The 27,356-nt window shown below is 42.4% G+C and overlaps 1 protein-coding gene across 6 annotated transcripts in view; it reads right to left on the bottom strand.

Moving 5' to 3' along the window:
• Positions 1-117: 117 nt before the first annotated feature.
• Positions 118-27,356, bottom strand: part of synrg (synergin, gamma) — a 42,377-nt gene continuing 15,138 nt past the window's right edge. For 2 of the 6 annotated variants that reach the window (XM_085370560.1, XM_085370556.1), the window contains 15 exons: positions 26,482-26,562; positions 26,164-26,360; positions 24,943-25,191; positions 24,724-24,860; positions 22,873-22,997; positions 22,427-22,489; positions 20,026-20,985; positions 14,350-14,901; positions 11,942-12,105; positions 11,750-11,803; positions 10,935-11,031; positions 9,544-9,692; positions 8,743-8,853; positions 8,572-8,610; positions 118-1,113 (listed from right to left, as the gene is read on the bottom strand). In XM_085370560.1, the coding sequence (XP_085226686.1) occupies positions 982-1,113; positions 8,572-8,610; positions 8,743-8,853; positions 9,544-9,692; positions 10,935-11,031; positions 11,750-11,803; positions 11,942-12,105; positions 14,350-14,901; positions 20,026-20,985; positions 22,427-22,489; positions 22,873-22,997; positions 24,724-24,860; positions 24,943-25,191; positions 26,164-26,360; positions 26,482-26,562 (3,110 nt within the window). In that variant the 3' untranslated portion in view covers positions 118-981. Of the gene's footprint in view, positions 1,114-3,964; positions 3,998-8,571; positions 8,611-8,742; positions 8,854-9,543; positions 9,693-10,934; positions 11,032-11,749; positions 11,804-11,941; positions 12,106-14,349; positions 14,902-20,025; positions 20,986-22,426; positions 22,490-22,872; positions 22,998-24,723; positions 24,861-24,933; positions 25,192-26,163; positions 26,361-26,481; positions 26,563-27,356 lie in introns of all 6 variants that reach the window. The other 4 variants (XM_085370561.1, XM_085370557.1, XM_085370558.1 and 1 more) reach the window with 3 other exon arrangements.

Here is a 27,356-nt window from a genome sequence, read left to right as displayed (position 1 = left end):
TGTCTGCATGGAAACGCCACAGTGCACACAAGCATGTCCTTCAGGTGAACTTGGTCTGCATGACCTGTAAACCTGATAATTACATTAACTCTGCGACACTTTAACCAGTTTGCACGTCATTTATTTACATAACATTCACATTACAGCTGGGTGATTAATACAAAGCTGCAGCATGACACTGTAATATACAGAAAATGCTGCTGCTGTTCAAATTCAGCATTAGTAAATACTTCCAGAATTTCAGCTCTGCACACAACAACAACACAGAAAGTCACAACAGATTCCCGTCAAATCCCCAACACCTACAAAATACAATTTAAATACCCAAAGAGGTGTTAAAGTTTCCTCACAAACAGTGCAAAAGACATTCAACACAGCGAAACATAATGCAGAGAAAGAGAGGCGCCTGCCTTCCGGCAGAGCAGAGATGGTTTGAATGTTAAAGATTTTCAAAAAGACATTAAAACCATAACAGCCACAGAGTTTCATCCAACAGACCCGAGACAGAAATACAATTCAAGTAATTCAATGGTAGACTTATGATTCATTAAGTCTGATTCACTGCAAACAAAAAATATACAAACAGAAGCAAAAACCTCCTCTGCCAGTGTTATAAGGATATTGCACACCTAATAATTTAAATAGGATTCACTGATTTGTTATATTTATTAATATTGTTGCATTTCTGCACGAATAGTCAGCAGAAATAATTTGTCAAAAGCAGCATTAAAAACAGATTTAAATATGACCTCAACTGCTGACCTGTATGGTTGAACGAAAGAGTAACCATATGAACCGACCAATGACTATTCAGGGAAAAGATCTGCAAATGAACACAGTCTGGGTGAGATTTCAGGATAATAAAAAAAAATCTAGAGGAATCCAGTGACTGTAGATGTCCTCCTCTTGCTCTTGGTGTGAGGCGAGTGGCCGCTCCACCTATCTGGTGGTAATTAGCTCTTGCCGCGTTACCATGGCAGCTCAGAGCAGGTCAGGCAGGATGAGGCCCGGGGGTTTGGGCTCCACACAGTTAATCCAGAAGTTGGCACAGCTGGCGTGGTACTGATGGCCCCCGTACATCAGCTTGAAGTTGTCTGTCTCCGAGTTGAACGCCTGTTAGAGTGAAAGGGTGAAATATTATAATAATATAAACCTGTGTGTGCACCTGCTTTACCCGGACTTCATTTTAATGCTGCTGAAAGGGAAAAAAGGCTAGTTTATTTTGACGAGCACAAAGCAGCCTGCAGCAGCATCCAATTAACTTGAATTCAATTCAGTTTTATTTATATAGCTCCAAATCACAGCCACAGTTGCTTCAAGGTGCTTTACATTGTAAAGTAAAGACTCTAAAATAATAGAGAAAAACCGCAACAATCAGATGGCCCCCTATGAACAAGACCTTGGTGACAGTGGGAAGCAAAAACTCCCTTTTAAGAGGAAGAAACCTCTGGGAGAACCAAGCTGAGGGAGGGACAGTCTTCTGTGGTTGTGGGTAAGAGGGGGAGAGGAAAAAAGACACGCTATGGAGTCCATGTCAGATCTACCGAAGGCCGTGATCCTCAGATGGAAAACCCCACAATGCAGTTATTTCTATGCCTACTTTTGTAGAGACTGAAATTCAAATATTTAAGGGGGGGAAAAAATCTGCCCCTGTGAGTAAGCGAGCATCTGAAAGCAGCTTTTAAAATCTACTTTTTTGGGAAGGCTGCAGGGAGCTCGCACCAGTCCAACCATAAAAGCCTCTTAATTAACTGGGAAATATGACACATGCCATTACCACTCAGCTGTATTGAAGGTATTTATAAAAGTATGTGCAGCACGCTTATCCAGAGCATGAATCAGCTATCCTCTGAGAGCAGCACAGTGGTGCACAGCACAGCACAGCTTCAATGTAGGTGACCCTGCAGTAAATTACAGCCAAGTTACGCAGGATGAAAATCTGCCTCTGGCGAGCAAAACATTTCAATAAACATGGGCAACGCCTACTGGGGAAAAACTCAAGTCGTTAAAAATGGCCTGCATAAAATTATATGAGAGCACAAGAAAAAGAAGAAAAAAAAATAGTGTATGAATAATAGTCCAACTGGTACAAATGTTCTATCTACAGAAATGCTGTGAGAGCCACATGCTGTGAACATCTCACTGATCATAACTAAATCTGACTGTTTATAAGGAGTCAAACTAAATCTAAAGATTTTCTGCATATTTAAAAAATGTGACTGTGGTTGAAATCAAGGGATGTTGCATGCTGTGACACTTTTACACTGTTATATATATATATAAAAACTCAAGAAGGATGACAGTGCCCCTGGGATTTCTGTAAATGTGCTGGAACAAATAAATGTGCACCGGCTGACATTTAGAGAGACCTAAGATGAGAGGTGCTGTGTAGTCCTCTCTTTATACACAAAATATGCATCCAAGATGAAAATAATGTGTTGAAGTAACGTGTTTACAGCTGGGCATCAGATGACATTCTTTATTTAAATCTGGAGGTATGCATGAGAGCCATCAAAACAGCCATAGATATCTTCATGCATGCTGATTTAGCTCAATCAAAACACAGGAGAAGATTAGATATGTTTGAAGCTGCATGTCTAATCAGATGAAGCCATGTCTGCAGTTTTTATATTAAATGGAGGGGGGGGGGGGGGGACCAAAACTGAAAAATTCCCTGAAAAATGAGAGGAAGCTATAAAAACATGATAGCAATCTCATGTTTAAACCTGCTGACAACCTGATCAGAGGATCCAAACACACCACAAGTGACTGCTAAATGGGGCAAAAATAAAGCAAAATTATTCCCCAAAGATTTAACATAAAATGAACTGAAAGGAGAAAAAAAATCTGATCGTGCTATGACTGCAGACGCTGTAATTCCATCACTGTCTGTACTTGTATCAACAAATATGGATCACCTCATTTATTTTGTTGAAACAAAAAGGATAACAATGCCCCACCGTAAAGCCTGCTGCGTCACAATGCAATTTGATTCTGAAAAACATTGCCTGAACTGGAGCTATTTAGAAAATGAAATGTGTCGAACTGACCCGAAACCCCTGAAATCTCACTCACTCACACACACACACACACACACACACACACACACGAGGGCTCTGATGCAAGTTTGCGATTTCACTGGGCCCAGCTGCGGCACGGTGGGCGCAATCAGGAGATGCTAATGTGTGTGATGTGCAGTTTAGGAGTTTGCATCCCCGGTGAAATAATGGAGCTGAAGCCGGAGAGAGGAATGAGTCATGTGCAGTGAATCACAGCCTCCCACACAGAAGCAGAGGGGAGACGCATGCAGAAATACACCACCACAACACACCATTAAGTCAAATACATCTCCACCTGCCTGAATGCAGTCTGCGGCACAGATGCTCCGCCCGATGAAGGGCTTTCTCAGACGAGCCGAATGACACATTTCCACTTTTCGCTTTTTCCTCCACACGCTCACATTTCACTGGAGGAGCGATTTCCTTTCAGAGACCCCTCTGTGCCCTGGCCTACTTGCTTCCACAAACCTGCACTTAGAGGAGTGCCAAAGCTGGGAAATGTTGGGAGGGAGAGGATGCAAAATGAAAGGGTGGTCAAACTAAAACACACCCCTGCTTTCGCTGCAGTGCCTTTCCTGCTCCAGAGTTCACCTGTGTGTCAGTGAAGGGAGGCTAATATCCACCTGTTTTAACTAAACAGAGCCTTGTACACAGCCTGCCCTGGAAAATCATTTGTTTCTAATGCCTGGTTAAATAAAGGTTAATAAAAGCCTGCTGTGACACTACAGTGTGGGTTTTATGTTTTCAAGCTGGAGTTGTCAGATAAAACAGAGACTCTGCTAATTCATCTGACCTTTCAGCTGCATGTAAAGGTCCTGGCTCCTCTATCTGTTCGGATATGAAAATCAAGCTTTAATGCAAACTATTTTATTAGAAGTAAAAAAAAAAAAACAAGGCATAATTACCCTTAAGCTCCTCTCCCTGTCTTTAGTCAATGCCTGTAAGCACAAGAGCAGTCAGAGAGGTGAAGCATATTCATGCAGCGCCCAGAGCAAAGTGTGCACAGAATAAGCAGCGAGCAGCCGTTTCACCACTTTTCACAGCATGTTTTTGGGTGAAAACATGAAAGTTTTTACCCTCGGGGCTCCTACACATTTTTCCAACTCAGAATTCAAGAGATTTTGCCTCGATCGATCTAAAATATTGACTGAAGATTTTGGCCAGTATGCTCACTGAAACAAATCAGCGCGGTTTGTCACAGTTAATCCAGTCCTGTAGACAAATCTGGGTTGTAGACAGAAGGAGAAAAGCTGCTATTGCAGCGGCAGCACCTCACATGAACCAGAGTCTGTGTTTAAAATGACAGTTATCAACTGACATTAAAATAAAGGTTGAAGACTGAAAGAACAAAGGTTTGGTTTAATCAGACGTCTCCTGCTCAAAAAGAAGCTGAAATGTTGGGAGAAAACCAAGAAAGGACCTTTACCAGTCCCTCATGTTTTGATCTTGCCATCTTTTGCCGTGTTGCTGGTACAACAGCATGATTGGTTAGAGCTGAAACAATCAGCCAATCGCCTGAAACTGTATTGCAGCAGCTTTATATTAGCTGACTTAAAGCTACAGCTTCATCTCTGTTTTGTGGTTTTCTTCTGCAATAATAAACCGAATATATTTGTTATTTGGGTTATTGATCGAAAACAACAAAGCATGTGGATGCATGTGTTACATGGTGAAAAAAAACACATCAATGACTCAAAGATTTACAAGCCAGCACAAACAGAAACCTGCCCTCACTGACAGCTTTCTTTACTGTGAGATTAAAAAAAAAAAGCTACAAGTTGTCGGTGATACATCACCAGACCTGGAATCGAGCGCTACTTTTTAAGGTTAATGCTAAAGGTTAATGTTACTTTTAGCACAACCCTATTTAAAAAAGTGAAGTACAATGTAAACAATGTGATAATTTGGAACTAATTTTAATGTTACAATGTTGACTTAAGCATAACAATATAACAAAAACAACAAAATAACATACTTATTTAAATATCTGCTCAGTCTAAATTTGCTAGCACCAACACGTTTAAATAAAGTTGGGATGGGGACATGATTTTCGCTAATTTATGTCACTTCCACACAGGAAGTCGCTGAGAAGTCAACTTCTCAGTTTCTCTCAGCTTCAGATTTGTCGAATTTGTACTTTTGAACATTTTCAAAGAGTGCTCTTTCAATTCCCAAATTCTTTAATGTCGGTATTGCACGGTAAGTAATTTCCCTGACTTTCTTTGTCTGTGCAGGAGCCCCGCTAACCTCGACCAGATGGAAACATGCTGTGAAAGAGATGGGCAGCCTAAGAACAAAGCTGTGGTCCAAACTCCCGTGTGCTGCTGTCAAAACTACACACATTCAACTTGATAATCCAAATGCTTGAGGCACTTGAAAAAGCTGCATTAAAATAAATAGCCAAAAATGCTAAATTATTCAGCTTAAACTCCTTTCCAGTCCTTCTCCTTGTAAATGCCTAAATTAGCATTTATCGTTTAGTGGAGGAGCTGGAGCATCATTAGCCAAAAAGTATCACTTAGGGTGAAACTGCTGCTGCTTCTGAGTGACAAACTGAGGAGAGATGAAGCTGTTTGCAGTCGCCCATCCAAGCCCCTTAACCCAAAGATAACATGCAGAATGATTTAAACCAAAAAAAGAAAAAAAGGTGCGACAACCCAGAGAACATTAGCCAAACAGGAACATGGTGAGTCTGGCTGAAAGCGACTGTTTGGCTCTGTTTGAATCGAGAATAATATCAGAATTCAAAACATGAATTGAACAGGAGAGACTGAGCACATCGGCTGTCGAGCATTTTTCGCATTTCTTTGATGCCACATCAACGTCTCCACCCGCCTGCACCTTTGGTCGAAAAACAAACCGGCACCTCTTCACTGAGGGACAAAGCAACAATCGGTGCTGTCTGCCGTAGCCAAAGCTGTTCTTTCACTTCATTATACTCGCAGGGGATGCTATTCTCCGCTCGACAGTCTTACCAGGGTGGTTTGTGCCAAAAATGTAATTAAAAGATGGGTTATTAATCTCATGCTTGTGGCACAGAGACAAAATAAAACTGCATTAATTTCAGACTGCCTCTGCGCACAGAGGAGCGAGAGGTGAGAGAGAGTGCGTTTGTGTGTGCAGGTCTATTATCCGCCGTTCTCCCTGCTTATGACTAATGTGTAAGCCACATCTGCTCACAGCCTAGATGCCTCTCAGTCAGCCTTATCTTGTCTGGACTATCCATCTGGCTCTGGCAGAGCAGCAGACGGATCGCAAGAAACAATCAACGCCACCATCCTGCCCTCTAAACCGCAGGGTCCGAGAATACCCTTAATGGCCCACGTCGATGAAAATCACGACCACCCTAGGCAAAGAGGTACCGCCATCCTGCCCCGCTCTCTGAACAGTTATTAGAAACACCGACGGTTATTAGCTCAAAGTGGCAAAGTGTGCAGCTACATTGAGATGGAGGTGGCAGAATAGAAAATGAAACCCTTCCAAGACAAAGTAACAACCTTTGTGACCTTGAGGAAGCAATCACAGGGTGAAAAAACCCACCCCGAGGTGCCAAAGTGACATCTTCCCTCTCTGTCATTTACTTCAAGAGCGCACATTGTTATCCGTGGACACTTCTAACTTCATACTTCACCATAAAAGCAGGGAGACGACCTAAAGTGACTGTCTGCCCACCGTCTCCCCTGCAGTGACTGTCTGATCAGAGCCTGTCAAGCTCTGACTTTGTTCACATTGTGGGGCACTAATAGGAGTGACACCTGGCATTTAGAGTGTCTGGAGAGTTTGCAAAGGAAAAACTGTCGAAACACTGACTTTGCAGCACCACTTTCAGGACTATTTGTATTGTTTCTGGAGTAACACTAAAGGAAAGTTCTATCAGAAATAGAAGCAAGTCTCTTCATACTGCAACTATATATCCAACACCTCCATATGCTTGATAGACGTTTTGAAGGAATCGCTTAATTTCAGGTTCAATGTGGTGACTCTAAACGTGCAGATCATTTTTATAGCATCACCATCAGATCAAATTTAATTACATTTAACTGTTTATCTATTGCCTAATTAGTAGTATGGATGGCTATGGGGGAGGTCTTTATTGGTAGACAAAGTTGTAAAACCTATGAAAAAATGTATGCCCTCCTTCTTTCAAAGCCTTTCAAAAGGTTGAATTAGTCTTTGCAAGGCCCTGCAAAGACTCCTTATGTTTAACACCACTGGCTTAACCCTATCAGGTGACTATAAACCTCAGTTGCAGTTAAATTCTGTTTGATTCACAAAAATTGTCACCTCAATGCAATTTATATTTTAAGGTTAAGACCCTACAGTAATAGAGAGAAAAATCCCAGCAAATAGACTATGCCCAGTCAGCATGCACTTGGCGACAGTGGGAAGGAAAAGCTCCTCTTTAATGGGATGAACCCTCTAGCAGAAACATGCTCAGCAAGAGGCAACAATCTACTGGGGGTGGAGTAAAAGAGAAGAGGGGAAAAAAAAGTGGTGGTTCCCTGCTTATTCTTCTATTTAAGCCTCTGGGGGACGCATGATGCACTCAGCACTTCTTCTCTATTCCTCTGCATTACTGATGCGTATATATGCTGCTACACATATAAATAACTCTGTGTCTACTCTCTCTTGTAGTTTATATTTGGTTCCGTCTCTATTCTTATTTTCTCCTTTCAACCCCACCCCAGTGGTTCTGCTGGAGGTCTCTTTCTATGAAATGGGAGTTCTTCCTCCCCACAGTCACTGAGTGTGTGACTGTCTGATGGTAGGGCTTTAGCTTACAATATAAAGCTTGAGACATCTATATAAAATTGAATTGAGATCAAACTGGGCCGTACAGCTGAGTTTGAGCCGTCTGGTTTTTTGAGCCGAGGTTGGCAGCTCTGGGGATAATTTTAATCTATTTGCAATAATAAAAGATATGAAGCATGCTGTTGCATCTCTTTCATTTATCCCAATCACACTACGACTAACTAGGAGGAAATTATAATTCAAGAACTATTTTGTTATGCTCATTAATCTTTTGTTACATTACGCGGGGCTCTTTAAAGTTTTTCGATCTACAGAAAGCTATCAAACAACTGAGTTGGAAACATAAAATTCATAAACGTCAGCTGGATTCTGCTCAGATTTATGGTGACAGTTAGCTAACTAACTAGAGGACTACATGCATAAAAGTCTGCAATGTGACAGGTGAAAAGAATTTGATCTTCCCTATGAACTCGCGTTAAATGAATATTACTTGCATCATATGTGCTGCAAGAAGACAAAGCTTGACAGGCAAAGTAATGTGAGGGGTTGGGGTTTAGATTTGGGTTGGTACTTTGTGGGGTTTTTATGATGATGTGCATGTCTAGGCAGAAAACAGCTCTGATAGAAGAGCAGTGGAGAGGAGGGAATCCTGTCACTTTGGCCCCCCGCAGGGCTCGTCAGTAAGAGGAGGATAGGCCCCCCAAGGACCCCAACAGGAAAGAGTGGAATGAGATTCGGATGACAGTTGACTGTCTCATACTCGTTTAAACAGACGTCCAATAGTGCTTTCTTCTTTGTTCTGGAAAAATGTTTCAAAGTCAAAGAAATGTCAGTTGTTATCTGCTGGGGATGAGCACAGCATCATGTGTGTAAAAAACAAAAAACAGTACCCAGTAACAGTTACTCTGTGTGAGTGTGCATGCACACAAACCTTGCTGCGAGCGTCGACGTTGAGCAGACAAACCCCACAAGCCAAGTCCTTTGCATTCTTGATACCCGGCCGCAGAATACAGGAGGAGAAATCCAGGGAGCTTTCATCAGGCTAGACACACAAAAACACACAGACGTTTTACTTCCTGCCGCAGGGCAAAATGTAGTCATTTCTATTCTTATAATAACAGCAGAGAGAACAAGTCGGCTTATAGTAAACATCTCCGAGCATCAACTTTTTTTTTAATAAAGACTTGGCACGACATTGGCTACTCAGACTGAAAACAAACAATTCTCGAGTTTACATCTTTCTCCTTTATAAGGAAAGAAATCTTCATCCCTGCTTTAATTAAACATTTGTTGCATTTTGTTTCTGCCTCCTTTCTCAAGATGCTAAATCATTTTTATCTTCTACAAACAGTATTCCTCGTCTGCTGGCTCTGCGGATGAGAACAGTCCTCCTCTTGCGTCCCGTTTTACAGATACTTGGAGACAGCTGGGTAAATAAATCTTTACAGTCTTCGTCATCCCCGCTGATCCAAACAGCGGCCTACCAAAAGACTCCATCTGCATTGCTTTCAAATCAATGAATCATTGATTTTATCCTAATGGACCGACAATACTGGATTCACTAACACTCAATCATGTTATTGGCAGGACTTGCATTTTTAACTGAACGTCAATGCTCTGTTATCAGTGCGTAATTCCACTAGAAAAAGAAAGCAACCAAGTGTATGAATCTGTTTGTATATCTATCTGTCCTGCCTTTTGGCGAGTGCGTACAAACGTCATAGCAACTTACAGCGAGCTTAGACAGCGACATGAAGCCTATGAGGTTGTTCCACACACGGCTGATGTCCTTCAGCTGCTGCTGCAGCTTCTCAGAGCACACCGCCGTGGCCTTGATGCCCAGCTCCACACGCCGAGAGACGCGATACACTTCCACCACGCCTGAGAGGGAGAAAACAAACGCACACATGTCACAGAAACACACTTTCTTAGTCGGTGTTGAGCACTTAGCCGTGATGTGTTAGCCACTCGGCTCATTAAAAGCAGAGAAACAGTAAAGCAGCAGGACCTTGTCAGACGGGGCAGAGATAAGCCATCACACCAGAGCTCATCTTAATCTTGTCCTTTCTGTCCTTCACAGGGCGTTAAGGCCACACACCGGCTTCTTTAACAGGCTCTTGTTGCCTCTGAGGCTCGCAAGGCCTCATTTCTTTTTAACTGTATGTGGAAGTATTAACTCTCTATGTGCAAATGTTTCCAGGTCATAGTGTTATTTATCAATATCATCAAACATTCAAGGGCTGAGCTCGACTCATAGATACATTTTAGCATGAAATGCTTGTTTTTAGGGACTGCAGGGACCTTTCCGTACAAAGAGTGAGGAGTAATCAGCAAATGTTATTTGCATTGTCTTGCCATTACTTCGCCCTTGTTCTATAGAGGCGATCCGAATGAACTCACAAGTCATCTTGGTTCTGATTTTTTCTAGTGTCCTCAGCTGCAGGGGAGGGTATAAAATTGCTTGTGTTTTCAGTTCTATGTGTGAGACTCATGGCCATAAAACTCCAAAACAATCACCACACTATAAAATAAAGTGGTTACTCATGATGGCCCTGCCCCCTCTGTGCTTTGTGGAGGTTCACCGACCGTGTCAAGCATCACCTTCAGGGATGATTTCTGCCACAGACACCTCACCAATTATTGAAGCAATTTTTCCATCCACAGGCGATACTGATGAGGTGGACCGTCTTACTCCTGTGGCAGTATTTTTTTTTATTCTGTGGTCATCGACACTATTTTTTACATGTACTTTCTTTACTTCTCTTTGACCTGAACAGCTGCGGCACTGATTTTTTTATTTTTTTGTCAGTGTCCACACTCTTCCAGAAAACATGCTAAATAAACAGTTCTATTTAGTGCTACTTCATTGATCGGGACCTCCAACTCTCATGTTGGTGGCAATGAGACCTATTTAAAGGCATTTGAAAGGAAAGTGGTTTACAATATATAAGGTTGCTCTGTGGTGTGTGGATGATGAATGGACATTTTACTGTGCAAAGTGCTGGTTGTTGCACACAGATTTAGAGCACTTTCCCTATATGGTTTGATAAATGAGGCCCCCGGTGTGTTTATAGTAGTGGTAGTAGTAGCTGTGTCTGCGTGTGCATTAGTGCAGCTCCTCACCAAGCAGGTACTCCATGCCCTGAGCAGACTGGATGACCTCGGTGCAGACAGAAGAGCTGCTGATCCCGTTCAGGGTGTTGTTGGCTTTGGTGATGACCTTAACGTGGAAGGACAGAAGCTGGCGTTATTACATACACACTGGTCTTGCTTATAAAACTCATAATGAGCATCCAACAGTAAAGTGTTAAAATTATGGCCTTTACCCGGGATTGAAATGTCAAACACATTAAAACGAAAAGTAAATATTCCAGCAGACATTTTGCAACATCCTCAATTTTTGATGAGCTTTAAAAACACAACAGTCCTGAAGTTATATTTGCAAGTTTCAAGAAAATAAAATATCCCAAGACATACGTGACAGGTAAAATCCTGGCTGAAAAAAACATTTCAGTGTGTTTTGGTTATCTTAATTACTCTAGAACAGGGGTGTCAAACTCAAATACACAGTGGACCAAAATTCAAAACTGGAACAAAGTCGCGGGCTAACGTTAATATTTATTGGGGAAAAAAAAATCTTCCTCCAGATATAAGAATGAATCTTTTCTTATGGACTCAAACAAGTTTTGCTGAAAAACTGAATATGGAACAAGCAAAGCTTAATACTAAACAATATATATATTAGCTGTATAATACCAGTAGGCCAGCTCTAATAGTAATTTGGTATGGCTTCGCGGGCCAAATGTAATTAGGCTGCGTGCCAAATTTGGCCCGCGGGCCAGAGTTTGACACCTATGCTCTAGAACATTTGCTGTCGCTCTCACAATTAAGTCTCTCCCAGGTATGAGGTCAGATACAGGACACAAACAAACACAAACCTCCAGAGCGCTTTCCAGGCACCTCTGCCACTCATAGGCGTAGCGCTCGCTCTCCTGCAACAGCACAAAATTATCTCAAATGAACACAAAGGGAAAACAGAAGAGAACAAAAAGGGGCATTTATGTATTTTGAAGCTTTAACAGTCCTTGGTATTGCGCTGAAATCTACTGATATTCAGGTTCCCTCCTCACCTCCACCTCTCCAGTCAGGTCCTTGTACTTGTCTCTGATGACGGGCAGTGCAGGCTTCTCGTTCAGGGTGTTGGATCGGTCTCTGAAGGGCTGCTCTGGCGCCGGAGACGGGGGTGAACGCCTGATCTCCTTCTCACCCAAACTGTGACTGCGCTTGTGGGAACCTGCAGCAAAGACGGAGCAGAGAAGAAGAGAAATGAGAGAAATATCAATTCAGCGACATGTTGTGATGCAACTCATTTTGGGCTGTGCACCTGTTTGTCTCCAACCATTCTACTTCCATTCTGTTTGTAGTTAATTCCTCCCAGACAGGGACGGCATGCGTAAATACTTAATTGTGACAAACAATAATTAGGTACAAAACAGAGGCACAAATATGCAGGTATGAATAATTTATAGAAGGACAAAAACCCTGGCAAGGTACCACAACAAGCACGAGCACAAACACAAGTGAAGCCCAGACTATTCCAGTGGGGTTAGCTGTGAGCGCATGTGTGCGTGCGCCATCTACACACAGGTAATCCACCCTCAACCCCACCATCACCACACAACTACTCAGCCTACACCAGAAGCCCCACTGTGATCAGGTCACTGAGCCACAGGAAGAAGGGGAGTTAGCAAGCCCTGCTTCTTCACACACATTAACTTCAGCACAGGGAAATGAATCTACATGAGGCTTTGATCACAGTGCAGGAAACTGTAATAATTTATTTTGTGAAAAATAACAGCAGCAAACAGCGGTTCGAAAATGAATAGCCTCTAAGTGGATACGGTTAATTTCTGCTTATGGATTTGTGGGCATCTGCTAATCCATCTCAACAGTCGCTGCCATTAGAGAGTGGAGCTGTCATCTCAACACTACCATCTAATGTCTGACAGCTTTATTACACATCTGATGGGCCTTGTCTGTGGGGGCGGGGTGCTTGAGCAGAGTGCAGGGCCAAGGACTTACAGCTGGTCAGAAGAGTCATGTGTCCACATTATGCATACATTTATATAGTCATTTATTCTAACAACGCTTCCTTATGTCAACTACTAATTTAGAATCATCTGGGCCTGCGGCTCGGTTCACTCTGGCACAGCTGGCTGCCGGCAGAGCCAGTGGGCACACCACTGCAGCCCCCTCTGGCTTCTGCTCCGTGGCTACTGGTTGACCCCTCATCTGGGGCTCTCCTCAGCTCTTCCCAGGAGGGTGGCACGGATGCCCCTCTGGTGGTCCTCCTTGGGCTCTCGCACCTCTGGGGCCTCTGGATGTCTGGATCTCCTCCATGCCTGCTTCATGCCCTGGGGGACAGGGCTATGGTTCCCTACATCCTCTAGCAGACCATTACATGGGGAAACCTTTTGAATACAAGCGTGCTGATCCACACAGGTGTGCACACGGGTGTTCACTGATCATAGACATAAACTACACCTCTATTGGCTGCTATTTCCAAGCATATTATGCGCTGTCGGTCCTGCTTGCTACACAACAAGATTCAATATTTAGTATTTACTGGTGTTTACACTTAGCTAGATTAACGTGATGCTGTTGTGTTTAGTATGTTGCTCTGGGGTGTTTTTTTGCTTGTTTTCTCTTCTTTTTCTCTCAACAGGTGATCCAGGAGATTTTTTTTCTCTTCTTTCTTTTTAAGTGCCCTTTCTCACTGTCCCTCTTCCCCTCTGTTTTTCTTTTCCTTCATCTTTCTTTCTCCCTTTCCTATCCCTCACTCATGTCTGTCCCATCTGTAAAAACTGAAAATAAAATAAAATAAATAATAACAACAAAGGTTGATCAAATGGACCAATACGGCAAGGCCGTGATGATCCATTTGGCAAAGTAAATCCATTGGGTATCTTTGTTGGTCTTCAGACAACAATTCTGACGGCTAAAGAACCAAATGGGACAGGCAAAAAACCCCCACCTAATTTAGAATCACCACTTAACCTGACATACCTCTTGGCTGTCACACTAACACATTCAACATGTGAAAGATCCCAAGTTCAACACTGGAAGCAGTAACAAAACCCTGAGAGGGTTACGTCAGGATGGGCATCCGGTGTAAAATCAAACATGAAGATCAATCCACTGCAGCAACCCCTTGCAAATAAGGGACCATAATAAAAGCAGCTTTTATTAACCTAACATGCATGTCTTTAGACTGTGGGAGGAAGCTTGAGTCAACAAATTCAACAATGCAGAAATTAATACTTTTCTGCCAAAACTGCTCTTCAAATAATTAATAAATTAATTAGTTGACAACAATTTTCAATAACTCATTCATTATATTCAATTATTCCAAGTTGTCAAAAATGATTATTTTCTGTTTTTTCATCATTTAAGCAAAATTCTATTTGGATTTAGACAATTATTTTTAACTGAAAAACAATGTGCCGCCTACTGAAGTAAATACAACAAGAAAACTCACCTTGAACCGACAAATCAAAAGTTGCCAACTCGTTCTTGATCATCTCCTCGCTGGACTTGACCTTGGCCTGAGCGCTGGCTTTGAGGAAGTCAGACCTGCCAAACTTTGGCTTGTCTCCCTGGAAGGCACCAAAGTCATCGGAGGCCTCGCTCTGGTTTCCCTCTGAGCCCGCCTCGGCAGTGGCAGCAGGCGAGTCTGACTTCTCCGAAACAGTACTTGCAAAGTCTCCAAAGTCATCCTCGTTATTGACACCGCCCTGGTCGCCGGAGCCAAAGTCAGCAAAGGCTTCAAACTTGTCATCTGCTGATGAACTGTCCTCTGCAGGGAAGGAGGTGATGATGTTTGCTATGGAGTTGCTTGTGATGTTTTCAGTGCTGCCAAAGGTCAGTTCCTTCCTCTGTGTGGGGACTAAAGATGGAAGGCCAGCTCCTTCCAAGCCCGGTGGCTTTCTGACCTCACCGGGCAGACTCTCGTCCCGGTCTGACCAGTCATAGCTGGCCAAGGTGCTGAGGGCCGATGTCCCAAAGGGGTCAAATTTCATGTCGTCTCCTTCTGCAATGACAACACAGACATACCGGTGGTTCCTCGGAATAGCACAGATGCTGTCATGATAGGAGGAAGACTAATAGGCCTCAACAGGGGTCTGAGATTTCTGTCGGGTTATTACTCTCATTTATCTATGCTTTAAGTGATGTCGCTTCTTCTAAATGTAGTTTGGTCTTGAGAAAAGAGCCCTTGAGAATATTAACAGAACATATTTTCTCACCTCCATTTAGTTCTCTGTAGCATACGGGAACCTTTTTTTATTTTTTAAACAAAATCTTTTTAATATTTGTTTTCATGGTGCTCACGAGATTTTAAAAAAGTACAGACAGATATTTCTTTACGAACAATGGCTTAATCTGCACTACTACTTTAAATCAAATGAAACGATCCCTTAGAAAACACTCCCTTATTCCCATTTTATTTTTACACGAGGATTTAGACTACCATTTTGGGGAAGGACATTTTTTGTCATGTTTTAATCTTGTGAGCACCTTAAATGAAATGAAAATCCATTTACAACCAGTGTCCTGGGATGAAAGCCACAATCCTGGAAATATCTCTCAATCTGTGCAGGTAAAACCAACACTCAACCAACTGGTCACCTAGTGAGAGGGCAGGCAATCTGACTGCAACCCCTCTCAGACAGACTGATGAAAATTTGCAGATCACTGCTCCTAAACCTAATTTATAAGCGCAGAGCAATCAGAGTAGGTGTGCACCAATGAGCACGACTCATGTGTTTTTGCACTTAACTGGTTGCATTCTGATTATAAAAGCAAGGTTACTGACTACTTGACATTTTACACTTAAATCACATTTGCAGAGGAATTTCTGCTTCGAATCTGTGAGGTTCTGGTTCAACTCCAAAGTTAATGTGAAACTCTGTTTATGTAGAAGAAGAACAATAGAACAATGGCAAACAGATGTCATGGCAAACTGATGGCAGATCTTATTGCAATCTTGATGCGCCAAAGTTGTTTTGAAGATGTCGACTGACTGTGACTGGCGGTAGACCTGATCCCTGTCTTTGAAGCGACCACTTCAAAGACAAGGAGATAACACGATTATTATATGATCAATCTGGTCTCCAATTAGCGTCTTCCTCAGTGTGACTGTAGGATTACAGTGAAGTAAGGAGATGTGTCCCCCTAATCCCAAAAATAACAATTAACTTAAACAGTTTTCTAGAACTGATTTGAAATTTCTCCTCTTTTAAATTGGATGACTTTTTCCAGCCTGCGCTCTGTGTGCATGTCTGTGGGAGTGCGTTTAACCAGACTGTGTTTGTCTGAAGCCGTGACACTGATGTCGATCAGATGTTGTTTTATATGTAAACAATACTAATCAATGCAGAAATCCTGGTAATCCAAAGGGCCCACAAACAGTTTTTATAATGCAGATTTGTGAAACTGACAACAAGGCCTTGTATCAACCATCTATGATGCAAGGCATTAATACATTAATACAAAGCGTAATACATCTTCCCTTTAATAAATTATTCCTTGGTGTTTTTATGCCTGAGGTGAGTCATGTTTACGCAACTTTTTTTTTCTCGTGGCCATATGACAACACTCGCTGCTTTCACTGGTGACAAACAGCTTGGCTAACAATAATCAGAGTTGATCTCTTTATATTAAATGCAACCTGAAGGCTTTTGTCTCGAGGCAGACGCTCTAACAACATCAATAAAAGATCTTTCCTGTCACTGCGTCTGCCCTGTTTCTCACAAGTGTTTTGATCACTTTCTTTATGACTGATACTGACTGACAGCTGCGCAGCTTGCACACATTTGTCAACGCTTTAGCATTCAGGTCTCCTTCAGACACTCGCAAACACATAAATCCACCTTGTTGAAGCCTTCCTATTTTGCATGACAGAACCCTCAGACACAAAAAGCAATTTGTGAAATTGACAAGGATTGAGTGGTGTGAGCCTCGTGTCATTACAACCACATTACGCCTCACAGGAAAGGAAAGGAGAAATAAGACGGTACGCGTTTCAGCAATACCAACAGTAATATTTATTACGACAACATGAGTAGGGAGAGAGAGAGAGAGGTCACAAAGAACTGTGAAAGAGGTCTACCATTACAAGAGGTTTAGTCAAACTAACACTTTGAAAATTAAATTTCAGTCATCTGGAATACAAGTGCATGCAGAGTCAGGAGAAAAGGAAGAAAACAAACAGCGAGAAAGTAAAACAAAGATAATCCGAGGATATAGAAGCAGAATGAGAAGGCACATTCACAGACTAGAATCAGTAATTCTGGGAAGATGACAAACTTTCTTTTACTATAAGGATGTAAATCAACAGGTGTATTTTTTTGTTTTGTTTTGTTTTTTTGGAGAAAAAAAAAAAGATTTGAATACAGAACACTTGAAAAGGCCAGGTTGAAAGATTATTCAAAGAACAAGGCAGGAAGCATTAACCCTTTGAGGACCTGAGGGGACAAACTGACAGGGAGGAAGCTAAACTTTAGAAGCAGCAAGGAGGCTGCCATCTGTACATATTTAGTCTTTAATAAATAAGGGTAAGAGATCAGGATATCTGCATTAATCTGCATGTAAACATGTGAAGCGATATCATTCAAGCCCTCAAAGGGTTACAGAAAACAAAGAGGGCCATCCTTACACCTGGCATCCCAGTAAGGGCTTCCATTACATCCAATCACAGATGCAGGAACAGATTTAAAGAGACAGTATCCTTTTTTTCCCCTCTTGCTACAGTGATTGTTTGTCAAAGCAGGATGATGAGCACTAATTCCCCTTGATTAATAACACATCATTATTTACTAAAAACTTTGATGTTTGAATCCACGTTGAACTAAAAATACTCTGATTCTACTAAATACTGTCGGCTACATTTAATTTACATAGTTGGCAAATCACAACAAGATCGAGAAGTCTTCCTATAGTCTCAAAATAAGAGGTCATATTCCTGTAATAAAAATACACTATTAAATCTGCATGTACACATTTCTCCCTTGATAAAAACAACTTGCAATACTGTTATGCATAAAATGGTTATTTTGTATTACGTTCTTGTCAATTTCACAAATTGAAAAGGCAGGCACACTGCAGCAAAAAGCAAGGCAGGAAGGGTAATACTAACTTCATTATGCTCACAAAGAGCCAGACCGTAGAGCCACACGTGATAAAAATTCATGCTGCGATATCACAGATAACGGATTTTTTGAAAAAAAGAAAAGAAAATTACGAGAAAGAAAATTTGATTCCTCTTGCGACTCAAAAGGAACCTCAGAAAAGAAATACTGTCTCTTTAAGCTTACATACATTTCCAAAAACACAGTGCAAAGCGTGGTGAGGTGCTCAAACTGCTCGGACTGCTACACGTTAACGACAGGTTAGTCCCAGAGCTCTCCGAGAACAGCTGATAAATAAGGGTGAAATGAAACCGCCGTCACGGTAGCGTATAAGCTTCTCAGGAATGTATCGATGTTAAAGCGGGCAGGTCTTTACCCGATCAGCGGTTTCGCTGCAGCTCCATGGACTGGATTGTTTGCTCTCCGTGCGGAGGGGCCTGTTTGGGTTTAACCAAAATCTGACCACTGCACAGAAACTGAAATAAGGCAATGGGGATGTTTACATCTTTTTCTAGTCAAGGATAAAGTATCAGTTTCTTGGATGAAATAAGTTGACACATGTGATGATAATTAATGATATGTGACGAAATATTGGAAGCTGATTGCACGACTGTTGTCAGGTGGAGATTTGGTCAATTTGTACAAACTTCTCAAGCTTTGTCTGAGCTTTCAAATAAAAATGAAAGCTCCCTTAAAGTTGGCAAACGTTTGAATTACAGAGCCTTCACCTGAGAACACATGCAACCCATCTCATGTTACACTGCAAGAATGGTTTGAAATGTTTTGCATGAAACACGACGCATGATGTGGAAGACGAGATGCCTGATGAATAAATGATGAGCAGTGAAGAGAGGGGGGAAAAAAGGACACGGACACTACCCGATTATTAACAGACACTAGATTGATTTCCCTTTTTATAAAAGGACGAGCTTTAGGTAAACTTTAACTCCACTTTCATGGATGTGAGGTAGGGGAGGAAAAAGCAGACACGCTATTATTTAGACATCTTACAATTAGACGTCCATTTGATCCAAAACATACTCCGTGGTTAATGTGAAAATACTGCAGGGTAATACAATAACTGACAGGCATAAAGAGACAAATGCATGCACTCACATTCAAGCCCTCACATCCACCTATAATATTTTTAATAGTGACAAATCACTGTTGCTCTATATGAAAATAGTCTCCAGTTTTTGCATGCAAAACGTCGTATTAATGGTAACATTTTATTTCAAGCGAATCAAAATTAAGTCATCTGCTGTGCTTTTTGCACACATCAGTTAAAAAGGTAAATGATGGCTTACGGATAACGCCTTTGGTAAGCTGCAGCCTATTGTTCGAAAACCTGTGATTTGAATAAACAAGAGGATAAACGCCCTCCTGTACTCATCTGTATTCAACTGCTCCGTCTCTTAGCATTGCCCAAAACAACACACACACACACACACACACACACACACACACACACACACACACACACACACACACACTAGGTACACTGAAAGGAAGTGCGACATCCGCCTGCCGCGGTGTGGACACATCAAACAGGAGGCTTATCCGAGTCGCGCAGGCAGCAGCTGGGGGACCTCGTCTGTGAACTATGACTGCCAGCACATCAAAACCAGGCACTCATCATTTGTAAATAAATAGAGATATGGGCCAGGACCTTCCTGTCATTACAATAACAATATACGGGAAGAGGAATGTGGAGATAAAAAAAACTAATGAGGAAGAAACTAAAGATTTAAATAAATAAATACTTAAATAAATAAGTAATAAATAAAGAGTATGATGAGATGAACGATGAAATGTAGAATGAAAGCTGTGATGCATCTAATTTGATATGTTACTCATGTTTGTGTTCAGCAATTGAGCATGTTCAATTCAACAAGGACCTCATTATTTGCCCTTTGACCCCTTGTCTGGGGGAGGGGTCACTGAGAAGGAGAGGCTGGCTGGCCTTGAAAGCGATATTGTGTGTCACTGCACGGAGCCTCACCAGAGCAAACGCACAAGTTCCTCACCTGTAGCAGGGGGCTGGTGGGAAGAGAGACCCGGCAAATCCAGAGAGCTGTCTGACATCACGTGCTTCAGGTCTCCTCCCATGTCCGACAGCTTCATGTCCAGCTGCACTGACAGCGCGTCCTCAGAGTCGTCCTTTCCCACGCTGCTCCCGCCGATGGACGGGAGGTCGAGGGACTTTACAGATGCAGAGTCTTCCTTGGCCTGTTTGAACACGGCCACCTTGTCACCCAGAGTCTTTTCAGAAGCACCGAGTGCTGTGCAGAACTTCGAGGACTGAAATTCGGCAAAGTCGTCGTTGTCGCTCTTGAGTGACGAGAAGGAGCCGGCGCCGCTCTCCTTGGTGTCATCGTAGGCGAGGCCTCCTTCCAGAGAAAGTTGTTTGAATATGTCGTATTTGTCAGAGCTCTGCTGAGACCGCTGCTGTGTGGAGGTTTCCCCTTGAACACCCGCGCTGCTCTCGCCTTTAGGCTCTCCACCAGAGCTGCCAAATGCCATGAAGTCTGCAAAGTCATCCTGAGGTGCTGAGGCAGCTCCTCCTGCGGCTGAAGCTTGAGTGGAGTCAGAAGAGGAGCCAAAGAGGGCAAAATCCCCAAACTCATCTGCCCCTCCTCCCGGAGGTTTTACTCCACCTGGCAGGAGGACAAGAGAGGGGGGCACAGACACAGAAGGGAATGTGCTGGGTTTTGTCTCAGTGGGGGCAGGAACAGAGGGCGCTATAGAAGAGAAAAGGTCCAGGTCAGCCATATTGAGAGGATTTTTGGGCTGAGAAAGAGACACTGCTGGCTGTTGCTGGGGAAGCTGCTGTAGTGACTGAGAGTTTGGAAAAGCAGAGGGGAAGGAAGGTTGAAAGAGCTTGGCTTGATCTGGAGGGTCTAGTGGAGAGACGCTGTCGGCTGTTTTAAAGTCTGTGAAGCCATCATCGACTGTGCCGACAGACTTGAAATCTGCAAATCCTTCTCCTGTAAACCAAAGAGAAGAATTTAAGATTAGTAAAAAAACAACAGAGAGATATAAAGGGGCCAAAAGGTCTCAGCTGCAACAGCTACCATTCAGTTATTTTACAATCCTAAAAGAGAGAGGAATGGTGCATTAGTTACTCCTTTGCTCCACTGGTGAACTTTGGGCTGCAGTGTGCAAAGAAGATCATACATCACTGCACAAAAAGCTCTCCATACACTATCACTCAAAAGTTTAGGGCTGGGTTTTTTTTTAAAGAAATGCACACTTCTTTTCATTAAATATATAATTAAAAAAAGTAATACTTCCTACATCATATAACTTTTAATGGAATTTCTACAAAATGAATCCTCAATCAACTTTACTTTACTAAAAACAAATGTGCTTTTCTTTCAAATGACCCCAAACTAATGAGAAACGGTGCATGTACATCGACACTACCACGCAAGGAACTGTTGATTATAGTCATTCTGCAAAAATTACCATCCAACACGTCATTTTTGTCTACAATATCCAATATCTTCCAGGGAAGTAGACGAGGCCAAATGGTTTCCAGTGTAATTTCTGTATTTTAGGTTTATATTTTATAGCATCAAATATCTTTAGGCAATGATAGTTTACACCTGAGTTTAGTGGCTGTGTTTATCACAGACTTTTATGCAAATGTCTGAAGTTTTCTGATGAGAGAGTCTGAACCTGACAGAAAATGCTATTTATGACAAAACAGCTTAGAAAAAGACAGATATGACTTGTTATCAGGAAACAATATTACATCTACAGAATCCTGATGAAGTTGTTAGCTAAAAGTAAAAAAGCTAGAACAAACTATTATCATTTTCTGCAGATAACTGTGATGGGTATTTATAGCAGTGGGAAAACTTTTGCCTCTTTTTTACAAAAACCACACAGAAAAAAGTCAGAATAAATTCTCAAGTTTTCAGCAGTTGTTAATCCTGTGGAGTAACGTATGCATGCTGAAATAGAGAATCTGTTCACACCGCTGGTGTACGGTGGAAGAGCGATAACTAATGGGCTCATTAAGGAGATGGAGCCTGACAATGCCAAAGAAAGGTCACTGCAAAGCATGACTTACTGGAGTTGTAAGAGGTGTCCCCATCGGAAACTGTTCTAATGAAACAGGGATGGGAAACACAGTGGGTATCAACGCTGCAGGCTTGCAATACAAGACACAGTGTAAACATGGCTCTGTGGTAGTGTGGTGACCTGACAGCTTTGTCCAAGTTATAATACACAGTTTAATTAGAGAACATAAAAAGAAACCATTTGTTTCCTGGGGATGATGTGATGTTCATAAAGTTCATCTCTTAGTTCTCTACGTCACTGCCTAAAGAGGTCAAAAAGCAAGGATGTGCTAATATGTACATTAGGTGAACGTGTGTTGTTTTTTTTCCACAGAGAGATCGAGATGTGTGGGTCTCTTACCGACTGATTTCTTCTCCGCGGGTTGTTCGAGTTGTCTGAATACACTGTATTTGTCTCCAATATCTGGATCAGAGCAAATAAAGAAGAATCGGTAACTATAAAGAGCAATATGAAAGAAATTTACTCTCCCTGTATCGTTCAAGGGCCAAAACTTAGTTTGTGAACTGAACGTGTCCTTATGTAAGCTGCTTTAACCTTCAGGGATCAATTTCGTATTTTAGATGTAATAAAAGGGCTCGACATGATGAAATACCTGGAAATGTCATGTTATCACTTTCTGCTTTTAATGAATCCTTGCCAGTTATCTACACAGGAAGGAACGGAACGTGCTGTTCCCCATGCTGCTGTGATGATAATATTGTTTCCTTCTCTGACTGACTTTATGTTTTGGTCCCAGTATGTACCCCCAAGAGGACTAACACTATTACATGAGGTATCCAACGTACCTGAGGCAGGGGGTGTAGGCTCTGCAGGCTGATCCACAGACAGCTGCTTGAACACGGCGTACTTATCAGAAGATGTAACGGAGGCGGAGGAGGAACCAGACACTGGAGTCAGCAAGGCAGGCGTGCTGCAGGGACACAAAAGCGAATCGTCAGACATCATGATGGGCGAAGTTCAAAGGTAAAGTTTAATCCCTATAAGCTGCCTGAGCTGAACGTTTGCCCTGGGTTCACAATTTGGAGAGAAACAGCTTCTTTTTTTTTTCTTTTGTTACAAGCTCTTTGTGTCCTTTCATCCATTAAGGCCACTGAACAGGCAGAAGGTAGCTCTGCTTAGGAATAAAAATACACGCCCACTGTCTCACATCCAGCTCACCAACAAAAGTATTTATATCTTGTTTTACTAATTCGGACAAAATGTACTGGACTGCGTGTTAGCAGCACATGTTTAGAATGCCTCAAAGAACAAGCAGCTGATCCAAGCAGAGTGTAAATAAGTAATCCGTGGCCTGTTGTAACACTAGAGGAACATTACTTTTAAATAGCTCTGTTATATTAAAAAAATATAGTGATATACCAGTTTTTAAAAATTGCCAAATATTGGTACTGGTCTTAAAAATCCTATATTGATTTAGGTCTAAAAAAAGATTTTGATAATACTTCTTTTACTGTCTCTTAATATTCAGGCTATTCAGTAGCGAGATAGTTTTGTTTAGCGTGAGACGTGAACACCTTCCAGCCCCTTTGATACATGTTAATTACCACTTTATATTTAATTTAATTTAGAGGGTTTGTGCTGTCCTGCACCCACTGAAGACTCCAGGACGTTAACAGTCCAACCTGAGATGCATGATCAACCACTGAAACCCAAAACATATTTTTACACCTCAGTTTTTTGCACAGACTGGTTTATTTGCGAGCTTAAGAGCTGCTGCTGACAGACTTCAGTCAACTGATGAAAGAGCCAGTCCAAGAAAGTGGCTTCAGTCTTCTCAACACAACAGAAAACTAACCAGCATAATCCCAAAATGCCAAACTATTCCTGAAAGTGAAGGATGCTTTAATACAGGCCAAAAGCAAGAAATATGATGACCATTATGCCTGATCATATGCTAAAACAGACAAATCAGGGGCTTAGGGAAATTGTTAAACTCAGTGAATATTAGTTTCCTCAAAGCGCTTTTTCTGTAAGACATCCGACAGTAAGTTATGGATGCCAGTTCAGGCTGGCAGCCCAATATGAGCTGTTCAGCCTCTCATTTAATTAGAAAGCAATCTCAGTCTGCGGGGAATTCTTGTTACATTGATGAAACCGTCAGGACTGGATTTTTTCAGTTGCGAAATAGGAGAGAATCATAAAACGCCTATGCCACTTAGATTTCAGATACTTTAATTCTGCTTTCTCTTTGTCTTTCAGTGGATAATTGCCTTTCAGCTTCCTCTCACTGAAGGCACGGTTGCTCCAGAAAGGCTCGGAAAGAAGTAATATAAAGAAACAAGCTTATCTACTGTCCACTGAAATGAATTCATTAGTAGATGACCCAAACTCATTCCTATTCAGAGGTTATTACAAGATATTAAAACAGTGCCTCTGACTGTAAGACAGACAATGAGAAGTACAAATATTATGCAGGATGAGTCAGCTATAAATAATCATCTAGGGCTGAATATTTGATGCTCATCTCTGCAAATATTTACAGCACAGAGAGCAAAAGGAGAGAGAGCTAGAATAAGAAATACCCAATCTTATTTAATGTAGCTTATAATTAGGGTCACATAAGCTCTTAAAATGCTCCTAATTATACAAGCCTGGAAAAAAAGGCAGACTCACTGTCTTCATCAACAAGCCTGTACCTGTTTTGGTGCTGTGGTGCAATGGTAGTAGGGAAGCTTCCTCCCGATTCCCCCTGAAAGTCAGAGAAAGCTTGGTCTCCTCCTGCCTTTGGAGCTTCCTGGAAGTCCTGGAAGTCATCGTCATCGGCTTTGGTTCCCTACGCAAACATCATGTTGGAGAGTGAAGTGAGTGAGGTGATCGACAGCAGGAAAATAAGAAACTGAGCATACCTGTGATACCTGTGCTGGAGGGAAACTGGCAATGAAATTTGTGTTTGTGGGTGGCTGAGCCGGTGCTGCCGGTGTCATAGGCATGACTGGTGGCGGGGCTGCTGTGGGCATGGCCATGGAGACCGGGGGCTGGGTCATCATGGGCTGCTGGTGCTGAGGCATGACAGGGGCCATGGCCATAGCCAGAGCCGGCAGGTTCGGCACGGGAGGAGAAGGAAATTGGCCGAGGATTTCCACGTTCATTGCCGGGAGGCCACTCTGAAAGTAAGGACACGACAAACAATATTCAAGCGAAGCAGGTCCCCCTGAGCTCAGCTGTTGTGCAAAAGCATATTAAAACATGATGAAATCTTTGTCCTGCAGCTGCAAATATAATCAAAGCAGTCTTCAACAAACGCTTTGTGTGCAATGTTTGTCAAAGCAGTGATGCCCAGCGTTTTTGGAATCTACCTTAACTTTCTAAAAAATGGAGTTATGTATCTGTGACTGCAAAAAAGCCTCAGGTTGAAAGCCACAGATAAGGTGAAGAAGTGAGAGAGTAACGGAGTCAGTTTGAGTCTTTCCATGAGGACTGTTGACAATGACAAATACAAAACAAAGCCTGTAAGATGTTTCAAAGTTTCATTTGGCTGCATTTTTTTCTTTCTTTGGGGGGGGGGGTTAATGCGTTAAATCACGAAAGGTATCAGGGCACACGGATCATTGTGAACCTATATAATTTAAAGCTCTTCTGTATTCACTGAACGTGGCCAAGGACTAACGTTTATATATAAATTATTCAACACAATCCTTTTGAACAGATGTCACCAGCAGACTCAAACTTTCTTCCACCTCACAAGAGAATGCACCTTGTTTTGCTTGTGTTTTAAGCTTCTTGAAGATTTACATCACCAAAGGTGTCTTATTATTCCTCGCATGGAAGCGGAGGCATGCAGTGTTTCGTGAGCTGCCTGAAGATTTGCATCCTCCCAGGGGTGGTGGTGACAGGCCCGGGCTGAGAGTGATAAGAAGCCTCCTGCCAAACTTGGTTGATGGGGACTCAGCCATATATTGGACTTATAACGCTTCACAGGCCGCGGGCTGAGTCACAGCACCGCTTCTTTTCTCTCCGTTTTGAACTAAGCCCAGCTAATTTCAGTGAGGAGTTTATGGCGAGGCTCTGCGGAAGCTGTGGGAGATGATTAGTGGAGTTGTTCTAAGTGGATAATTTGTTTTGACTTCAGTGATTACCTGCGCCACCCCAATTAGTGCAAGTACAGTGTAAAGTTCCTCCTTGGTCAGCATGCCAGGTGTTGTGCGGTTGGCTGATGCCCAGATTTGCCCGAGTGCTTCCCTGGGAAGACCTGATGACATTAATATCGGGTAGAGTTTGGCTGTGTCTATCCCTGCCGGAGTCATGGTGATTTCAAGAACCTTCTTGAACATTTCTGGGAAAAGAAAAACAAAACATTTTTGCAATTCGTGTCATTTCTTTCCGCAAAACACACAGCGATGTTGAATATCGTCGTCTGAACATTAAACTGGATGTTTTTGAGAGTAAACGTTTACCTGGGACGAGGCTGTCGTTGTAAACCCAGGCGGGCAGCATGGTCTGAATGTGCTCTTGTTGTGGATACACACCAACACCTGCTGTCAGAAGCACAAGCACACATATACACACACACACAGACACACAATTAGCTGTTGAAGCAAAAGTCTTGTCCAGGCTTACGATCTGCCAAGTCTCTTGGCAGCTGAGCCCTGCTCATATCGAACTCGACAAAATTATACACCTGATGTCTGGAAGGCTCGGTGCAGATGTAACGCTCCCCTGCACTGAATCACAAACGCCCTGCCACATCAGACATCTATAAATCAGTCTGTGAGTCATTTCCAGCTTCAAGGAGAGAGGAGAGAGGCAATTGCCTTGTAAGAAAAACTAACTAAAAATATAATTTAACTGCTGACATTGACCTAAATTATTCTTTTCTAGAAAACAGACAACCAGACATTTCAGTAAACTGCTATGGCTCATTTCGAGTCCCTGACACTGTCTGCAAGGCAGGTGTTTACTCAGACACCCACTTTGCACATAATACTTCCATCAGTCTTGAGCAGTTAAATGAATCTTATTACAAATCTCCCCTGGTCCCCGTGATGAGCCGCAATATTTCCCCTGATGACGTGGAGGACACGGACACAGACAAACAAATAACAGCACAAAGGAGTAGCAGAGTAGCATGCACAATCAGCCTTGGATTATGTTGGGCCCCAGTGGCACCTGCCAATCCATGCGCATCCCTGTTAAACCAAAGCAGTCAGCATGCGCCAGAGGTCGTTCTCTGAGAGGGTGTTACACAGTGAGTGAACAGACGGCGGCTTATTTAGTCAGCAGGTATCACCCAAGGACCTTGACAGACACAGTCCATTTCCACAGTCTGTGC

Source organism: Diplotaxodon limnothrissa, linkage group LG14, assembly GCF_057381915.1.
Source record: "Diplotaxodon limnothrissa isolate DT_005_m linkage group LG14, D_limnothrissa_male_GT1.1, whole genome shotgun sequence".
Taxonomy (NCBI): domain Eukaryota; kingdom Metazoa; phylum Chordata; class Actinopteri; order Cichliformes; family Cichlidae; genus Diplotaxodon; species Diplotaxodon limnothrissa.
The sequence above is the reverse complement of the archived record's forward strand: the minus strand, read 5'-3'. Positions and strand labels throughout refer to the sequence as shown.